The following is a 9,185-nucleotide window of genomic DNA, read 5'->3' on the forward strand; positions in this document are numbered from 1 at the left end:
CGATGAAAACGAGCCCAAACACGACCTCGTTCGGACGATCTGTAATTTTACGCTACTTGAACCATTTTTGGATATCTTGAATAACTATGAATCGTCCATAATCAAAAGTAGTCCTATCTAGGTCGTGTTTGGACTCGTTTTACTCGGAGGAACATCGCCAGTCTATTCACCGTACTTTCACGAAGATACGATAAAGTCCAACTACTACAATTTAGCATAATTTACTGAAAATTTAAAATTTTAAAACGTCGATACATTCTCGTTGAAACTAACCAAGAATTTAACTTCGGTTAACAAGCGAACAATTAGTCGAGAGATTTTCTTCTCCCTTTGATTCACTTAAACAAATTATTTTAAATCGTACGACAAATGCGTAAATTATCTGTATTTCTAGTTCCATTGGATTTCCTGCATTCAACACGGCGCACCGTTTAGGGTGGTCATTGACGACTTGTTTTAAATAAGATCGATGGGGTTAGCCCGTTTCGCCAAGAGGGGGACGAACGTTTCGAACCATAACAGAGCTATTTCCACGTCTTCTTCTGGGAACGCTTTCATTGGTACCCTGCCAGAAATTTTTCTCGGTATATCCGTAAAGCCGTAGAAACGTGTGTTACGACACTGGCCACGGCCGATGTTTCTCTTCGGGGAATCGTACCGAGCATAAACATTACCAGGCCGCCGAAAGCTTAAAGTGGCACGAGTCGCGAATAAAGCAACCAGTCAATCGCGACGGAGTTCGTGACTGCTCCAACTTGGGCCGGCTCGCCGGAAGGCTCAGGTAGCGCGTTCCGGTTTGTAGCAAGACAGCTGTGTTCCGAAAGCTTACGCCGAGCGTTAATCGAACATTACTCGCTAATAACGAAAGCCGCGCACGTAGACGAGATACACAGAGTGGCCATCGCTCGAAATACTTTGCCCCTCTTAAAAAAAAACGAAAAAAACCAAATTCTGCGTTATGTTTTCGATCAATTTTTTAAGTTACATATTACTTCGACTGGCTTGTTTCTGCAGCATTGCAACTTAACCTTGCGCCTTTTTATAATCGTTTTCGATCTTCTAATGCCACGGAGACAAAAGTTGTTCAAAAAGAACGTAGATCTCGTCGCGTTACTAAATGAGATTTTTAAGTATCGTTCCGCTTCGTGTAAATTTACCCTAATTAGATTCCAGTAACTAGAACTCGGTATTTATTCGAAAAAAAGTGGCAAAACCATTCAAATAACCCATACCGTGTACGTTTTCCCCGATGTTTATAATATTATTTAACGATTACGTCGAGCTCGTAAGCTCGCGAAATCGAGTCAATCTGGTCAGCCAAGTCGTGCTTCGTATTCGTCGACAGTTGAATCGTACCTTGAATCGTACCTTTACAAAATCCGCCCGAAAAAGGTTCGATATACACGATACAAACGAGCAACGCGGAAAGAAGCGTCGTGAACGAAGGTGGGCTAAATTGGCGGACCAAATTGAGTTGATGATTCTTTTTTCCACATCCGTAACTCACGTGTCGTGATTATGTTTTTGGTCGCAGAAGGCGGAAGGTTACAAAAAGAGCTGACCTACGCCTCGACGGAACTGGGTGAAGCAGCCGCCTCGACGCATCAGCTCGTCATCCAAACGCCGAGGCATTCCGGGGCGAATATTTTGCACCCTGCCGCACTCAAGGAACATTTAGCGATCCTGAAGGCGGCGACGCAGGTTACCGTACACCTGTTCGAAATGTAAGACTTTTTTTCCTTAACCATTCTTTCGTACGCGAATCGAAACGTCGGCGAAGTGGGCAAGAAAAAAACCATCGTCGTCTACCACGGACCCTCCGCCATTTTCGTTTCAAAAGGTAGCTTTAGTCGTTTGTAAACCACCGTGTCCAGAGCTCCGAAGTAATGATTACTTTCGTATCCGTTACAATTTGGAATAATCATTTAAAGAATTCTCGATCACTTCGTCTTTAGCAATTACGCGTTACCTTGTTCTTAATTACCGAGCGATTCGATGATTTTTTAATAATTCAAAGATACTTCGAATAATTAAAAAAAAAAAAACAATTCAAAGATACCTAGAAGTCATTAAGAAGTAATCAAGTACTTGAAAGTAATTAAAAGAGTAGTTATAATTACCTTCCAATTACTTTCAGGTATTTTTAACTACTTTAGATCGGAGACGCCTTTTAATTACTTTCTGGGCAGTTGTAAGTACTTATTAAAAAGTAATTGGGTTACCGGTAGTAGTCGAGTAAATACCGTTACATACGACGCGGTAATTATAGTGGCAATTATTTAATTACTCGGTCAAAGTAATCATTACGTAATGATCATTAAGAATTTACAGCTCCGATTGTGTCAATGGAATTTTCCCATGGCGACATTTATTTCTTTTTGCAGTATTTTGCGAAAATATAGAAACGTGAAACTTTGGAAATATGCTACTCGAAACAGGCAGAGGTGTTTGGCACTTTATTTAGGTACAATCTTTATAGTTTTATCTTTCATTAGAATTGAAAATATTAATTATGGAACAAGTGTGTCACTCGTAACGATCGTACATCATTTTTATATCAAACGCGACGCACTTATTTCGTTATTCGTTTTTTGTTAGATGCTCAGATATTATTCAAATAATGTATACTTTCCTTTGAAAACAAAAATGTAAACCGTGTTACTAATATGAACCAGCTACGTTGTTAGATATAGCCACTATTATGTTGTTCTAAACACTTCTAGCGACTTCTAATTTAAAAAAAAATCAAAACTGTTAACTGGATAATAACAAACGAGGAAAAACACTATACACGCAAAAATAAAATGCTCACAAATAAAGTGCCTCGCAGACAAAATCTCTCGTTCCAAGATGTAGAAAAATACGTTTCCATAACACCTTATTTAAAAAAAAAAAAAAAGAGAGAGAGAAATATACTCGGCAAAAAGATTTCTGAAAATTCTGAAACTTTGAATACGAAAAAATAATGTCTAGCATCCACTTTATATTAATTTTAATTCCGCTGTATCGGTCGACGGACGAGAATCGATTTCGTCGACCGAATCAATTCTCGGTTCTATTTTCTTGCACACTTCGCGGACACCCCGTAGGTGCCCGTGGAGCGGCTTAGAGAAGCGACTGCCATCGTTTCAAGTTTTTCTGGAGAGCTCCTCTCCGAGCCGCTTATCGGCGGGACGGGGGTTAAAGGATGCAAACTTGTATTCATGAATGCATGTGTTCCGTGTCGCTTGCAGCACGTGGAGGCTGAAAGACATGTGTTACGCGCTGAACATACCCAACTTCGACATGCACTACATCGACCAGGTAATTTAAAACTACCACTACTTTATATGTAGGTGATACGTAACCGCGTGCGTGTATCGGCGAGCGCGTTGGAAACTATTCACGTATTCGATGCGTGAAGTACGATACCGCGTTATTGCGCGCTCGCACTGCGACTTCTCGATTTCTGTTAAGGTATCGCGGGGACAGCGATGGCTACGACGCGCGATTTTCAGTCCTTCTCGCGTTCGCGATTCCGAGATACTCGACCCTTTGCGAACCGATTCGTGTTTCGTTTAGTTCCTTTAGCTTATTGAATGTAAATTTTTTTTTTTTTTTTTTTTTTTTTTTTTGGTTATTTTTATCGAACGTAAATTGAAATTTTAGTATCGTGCGATTTTCGAAAGATAAGGTTAGGGTTGATTAGAATATAGCGTCGTTTTTGTTGTGTTCCTGTTTCGTAACATTTTCAGGAATGGTAACGAAACTTATTGTTCGGTGAACATTTTGATTGTTTTCAACTGTGAGACTTGTAAATGTGCTTGCATACGTTCCACAAGTTGAAGGATTGTTGCAAGCTTTCTAAGTTGAGAAAAAGAAGAAAGACATTAAATAAGAAAAGACGTTTACTAAACATTGATACATAAAAAGAAGATAGAAAGTTATTTATATAATTTTAGACTTTCTGTCGCATTTTCGAACATCAATAATTCACTTATTCGTTTAACTAATCATCCACGCAAAGAGTACACATTCGACCAGGCTTGAATATTCAAATTTAAATATACATATAAAAGCGCGTAATTTCTTCACAAGAGATACCAAAAAATTATTCCCGTAAAGAATAAGCGAATCGTTTCCATTCCTAGACGTTCTTGGTTTCTACGGTACTTCTCTATTCTCCTCGAGTCCCGGTAGAGACGGGCAAAATTCTCGCGTCCGGTTCGAATATCGAGTAACAAATAAAAAAAAACACACACACACAGTCCACCCGTTCCTCGTTGAATAAAAGTGAGAATAAAATTTTGGACTGCAATCCTAAATTCTACGTTCCTAAGTGGAGAAATAAAAGCACGACTATCCAGTCGAACGAACGTTACGAATAAATCGTTACACGTTGATTGTATTCGTTATTCATCGTTCGAATAAAGCTTTGCCCGTTTCTGGAACGCCGCGTCGATTTCCCAGTGGGTCGTCGATCATCGTAAACATTGACGATTCGGTACAATGCTCGAAAAACTGAACGCGATTTTGCATTAGAACGAGACGTGCGTGTCTGCTCGCGTTCGCCGCGATCGTTTCTTGCGTTGCTAACGAGCGGCCGCGATAAAACATCCCTAAGCACATCCGAAGAAAAAGGAAACGCCATTTCAGAGACACCGCGCGTCGAATACCACTTCCGCGATGTTACGAGCTCTCGTTCCTCGAGAGCACTCAATTTTATGCTCCAAATTTTTTCCCCGCTCTCGGTGAACGACTGATCATCTCTCCATGGTCGCTGCTTTGATCTCCCGAGATCGTGTCGATTCACCGAGTTAACGTGTCCGAGCATCGCCACATGTGTTTCTTTAATTTCTTTTAATCGTTTCACGTAGTTATGAAGAAAGGGATGGACTTAGTCAGAGCTGGTGGAAATTTCGTTCGAATAAACACTCTAGAAAAAAAAAAAAAAAAAAGAAACGGTTATCTTTCATTTCCAAATCGATACAAAATTACAGGAAAATCGCTTACTTGACATTTTGCAAATGATTCAGGATTACTTTCATATTATTTTTCTTATTTATTTTCATTTTTATTTATTTTCATCACTTCTCGTTATTAACCACCGATGGCGATAAATTCTACTTTATCGCGAAGCTTTTGACCATATTTCACGAAATATACGCGACTACTATTCGCAGAAAATTCAAGAAGACCGACGCGTATTCACAGAGATTTGAAATTCTAGATGACGATATTAATTCCTTTGATAATTTACGATTCCATGGATAATGGGGAACGAAAGAATGCATCGATTGCAGCCTGCGCGTATGCAACTGCAGAATTGCGTTCGTGCTAGCGTGGTTGCAGTGTTGCAGGCACGTTACTTCACCGAGGATACCTTTCCTTGGGTCCTTAAATATAATATCGTTCCACGCGCGATGCTTTATGAGCGTTTAAGTTGCGAGAAATTCAGTCTGTCGTAAATTTTGATTGATTTATTGTTCCATAAAACCTTCGAGCGTTACCGAGCCTCCTGTGTTATATCAAAGTAACCGTTATAAACCCACAGGAGGTGATTAATTTAGGTTCGACGGGGTGTCGCAAAATTAAAAATGAATCTTCACAATTATTCAAGTTACTTTCTTTTATTTGGAACGTATTTTTAATTAATTTCCTACCGGTAGCGCAGCTATAAAATTTGTACTATAAGTTGCAATAACGGCACTTTTTACGTACTCTCTAGACAACGCTCAATTTTTCACCGACTTTGAAAAAGGAGAAGGTTGCTCGATTCGAAATCGTTGGTTTTTTCTTGATATATTCTAGATCGTTAAGGTATCAGTGAGTTAATTCGAGAGCCAAGCAAAGAGTATAGAGAAGCCGATCTCTTAACGAATTCATAGAGCAAGAAACATCAGAGGATCGTGAATACTCGAGCGAAGCAAAAGGAGATGCAAAGACAACGAGCTCGTGAAATAGGTATTTACTGGTCTTGGCTCGCATTTGCGTATAATAAGGAAGACACGCTGTGCCGATACCCCGTCATTATACCAAGCTAATTGCACCGCCGCCCATTTAGCTTAGACCTTGCCCGTAATTCTACCCCTCTTCCTCCTCGCCATTACCGTCTTTATGACTGTTTTTCATTCGCTGAATGATTCCATCTAATTTTCCGTTCGACATTCAATTTTAATCTCGATCTTAATTTCGATTTTAATAGCGACAATTAATTTGTATCTGTCACCGAGTACGCAACGTACGATTGCTTCGACATCGAGTCCAACTCGAGCACCCGCTTACCGACAATTGCGATAGCTCCAGAAATTTTAGCGTCGTCCAGAGTATCACCAAAAAAGAAATTAATATTCACTTTTCACGATGTCGAATGCAGAACGGAGCCTCTCGATTTTCCCAATAAATCCCGAAGAAAGACGTCAACGTGAACACCAAATCCGTCCCCGATTTCATTTTGCCACGCGGTTTTTTTACAACGACCCGAAACGACAATTCGACAAATGGCCACGGCGTTCCCCGGCATCCGTTCGAAATTTGTATTATTCGTAAATCAAACGGACCGCAAAAGAAAGCGAGATGCCACCGCGACGGAACGGGCCTATTCCAGTTTCCGAGAACGCACAGGTAGCCACGAATGACGCGCCCCGCTCTACCAAGAATAACCTCACGGCGATCGTTAGTGTCCGCTATCGAAGAAAAGGAGAGATGGTCCAATGAGGAACGTAGCATTCACGAACGTCTCGTTTATTTAACGCGAGCGTTTCGATTCACCACGGTGTGATTTGTGCGTACGTACGATAATAATTAATTTTAGAACGTGTATACGTGATTAAGAGAAATGGCAGTTCGCACGTAGACAAGAGGGAAGCCTTAGGAGGACCGAAAAGTGACGAAAATGTCTTCGACTTGGAAAAGTTTTTCAGTGAAAAATCGAAGGACTTTTTTCAAATGGAAATTGAACTTGTTCAACACTAGGAAGAAATGTTGGAATATTTCGTCGATTGGTATTTAAGATTTCTTTCGTAAATAAATGCTGATAAAATCTTGATTAATTTTCGGTCCTTCTGATATAAAAATGTAGCATTAATTAATACTTACATAAAAATGATAAATCTTAATGTCAATATATAAAGTCTCTTGAGTCGAGTTAATTTTTAGATATTTAAGTAAAGAGTATATTTATACACGTATCTTGTACGTGCGTGATGATAATATAACAGATAGGTCAATTTTAATATATCTGTTCAATTAAAACTGACTCGAATTGAGAATCTACATTTTAATACTAAAGTCTGTAATTGTTACGTAAGCATTAACTAATGCATGTAAATAAAACAGAGTAAGTATACAGAGTATAAACTACCGTTACCATTTTTTTTTTATCTATTTCTTAAATTATATCGAATGAAACCTTTATCAAATCAACCAATGTTTATGAATGCTACATCCCCTCCTTTTTTTTTTAATGTGTTTTTTAAACGCGACAAGCATTATCGTGTAAGAGAAGCGATCATAAACCGAAACCGAGAACGCACTACTCGTTACCGCCTTAGGAGGACCGGAATCATCGCCGATCGCGATGATTAAATGCGTCGAATCATAGTAAATCATTTCTTCGTTCCCTCTCGGAGGAAAATGAAAATTGCATATTAAAACTATTAACGCATTCGCGACCGGCAGATATTATAATAGATCGTTCCGCTGTAATCGACCGCGCGTAATTTTACCAATTTTACCAAAAGCATTTCTTCAGGTATGTTGACCGAACCATTGTTTTTAGATCTTCGATAGTATCATACCGTGCGCCATCATTACGCCCCTCGACTGTTTCTGGGAAGGCAGTAAACTCTTGGGACCGGAGTACCCCGTCCACATACCGTAAGTACAAGAAAAAGTATCCGATTCGATCGCAAATTATCGCCACGGTATTATGCATCGAATGTCGTCACTCGAACGGGACTGCTTCGGTCGCAAAATTGATTGCGTTTAAATTCCCGCGGATCCATTAGCAGAATCATCGATAAGAACCGAGACTTTGTGCGATCGAACGTTATATCTGCTGATTTTGTTGCTCGGTACGATCGTCGATACGTTAAAAGCTGTTGCAGATCGTGGATGTTGTTTGATTTTTTTACTTTTAAATCTCGCTTCTTCCCGGTTCGACGATAACTATATATGCGAACCAAAGATATTTTTCGTGGTTCGAGTAACGACTCCGTAATTTCAAGACCTTGAAACTCTGGAACCTTAGAGCTTTCGAATTGTATTATTCCGAAATCGTAGAGTTTCAGCATGTTTGAACTTCGGCATGTTAGAATTCTGGAATTCGACATTTTTTCGAGTTTCTGAATTCTCGAATCTCAAGGTTTTGAATACTTCAGAATTTTAACGAACTTCGAAAACGAATTCGCGTCACGTTTTCACAACGAAGTGTCGAACTTCATTTCGGTTCCACGAACGCGACGTCTCGTTGCATTTTTCCTTGATTTTTACCCAACGCTCGTCTTTTCTTCGTTGGTTCGATACCTTCGTCCGGATAAGAATTTCGCCTATTGATCGCAGATTGTATCGGAAAGCCCGTTATTTATTAGAGGAGAGGTAATTATCGTTCGGCTCGGTGAATTACCCATATCTCGTGGATGAGTCGAAACGTTGAGAACGCGTATCGTTCGTATCCCTGCGACGTTTTGTCCCTAAGAGAAATAAACGTTGAACGCGTTACGATCCAAATAATTTATTTGTTCGTCTCGCTTATGGTTCGATGGCAGCGGGGCGCAAACGAACAAGCCGGTTCAGTGGACGAATCTCAATCCGTCGTGGATGCTGGACGAGATGAAGAAACTGCCGTTCGCGTTTCCTTTCAAAACGCTCGAGGATTACATGAAGAGGGCAGGGATAACGAACGCCTACCAGAGCAAGCCGTGCCTCGACCCAACGGACCCGGAATGCCCGGAAACCGCGCCCAACAAAAAGTCCCAGCAGGTAAGCAAGCCATGTTGTCTCTTGTATTTCCGTCGGCGGCAACCTCGCGACCGATTAAAGGGGCCCGCTGCCCTACAACTCTAAAAAGAAAAACGACGTCTCTTTGCGAATTTTCTGCTGGAATACACCCTATTGATAACTACTACCCCCCCTCTCTCTCTCTCTCTATATATATATATATATATATATGTTAGAATTATATATATATATATATATATCGCAAT

At 40.2% G+C, this 9,185-nt stretch overlaps 1 protein-coding gene across 1 annotated transcript; it reads left to right on the plus strand.

Moving 5' to 3' along the window:
• Window positions 1-723: 723 nt before the first annotated feature.
• LOC128892665 (protein patched-like) lies at window positions 724-9,103 on the plus strand (the record flags this gene model as incomplete). The annotated part of the gene is made up of 5 exons (XM_054153198.1): window positions 724-781; window positions 1,535-1,724; window positions 3,234-3,303; window positions 7,760-7,857; window positions 8,748-9,103. Coding segments are annotated over 5 exons (714 nt in total), but the record flags the coding sequence as incomplete, so codon positions are not given.
• Window positions 9,104-9,185: the final 82 nt, after the last annotated feature.

Source organism: Hylaeus anthracinus, unplaced genomic scaffold, assembly GCF_026225885.1.
Source record: "Hylaeus anthracinus isolate JK02 unplaced genomic scaffold, UHH_iyHylAnth1.0_haploid 13470, whole genome shotgun sequence".
NCBI lineage: Eukaryota > Metazoa > Arthropoda > Insecta > Hymenoptera > Colletidae > Hylaeus > Hylaeus anthracinus.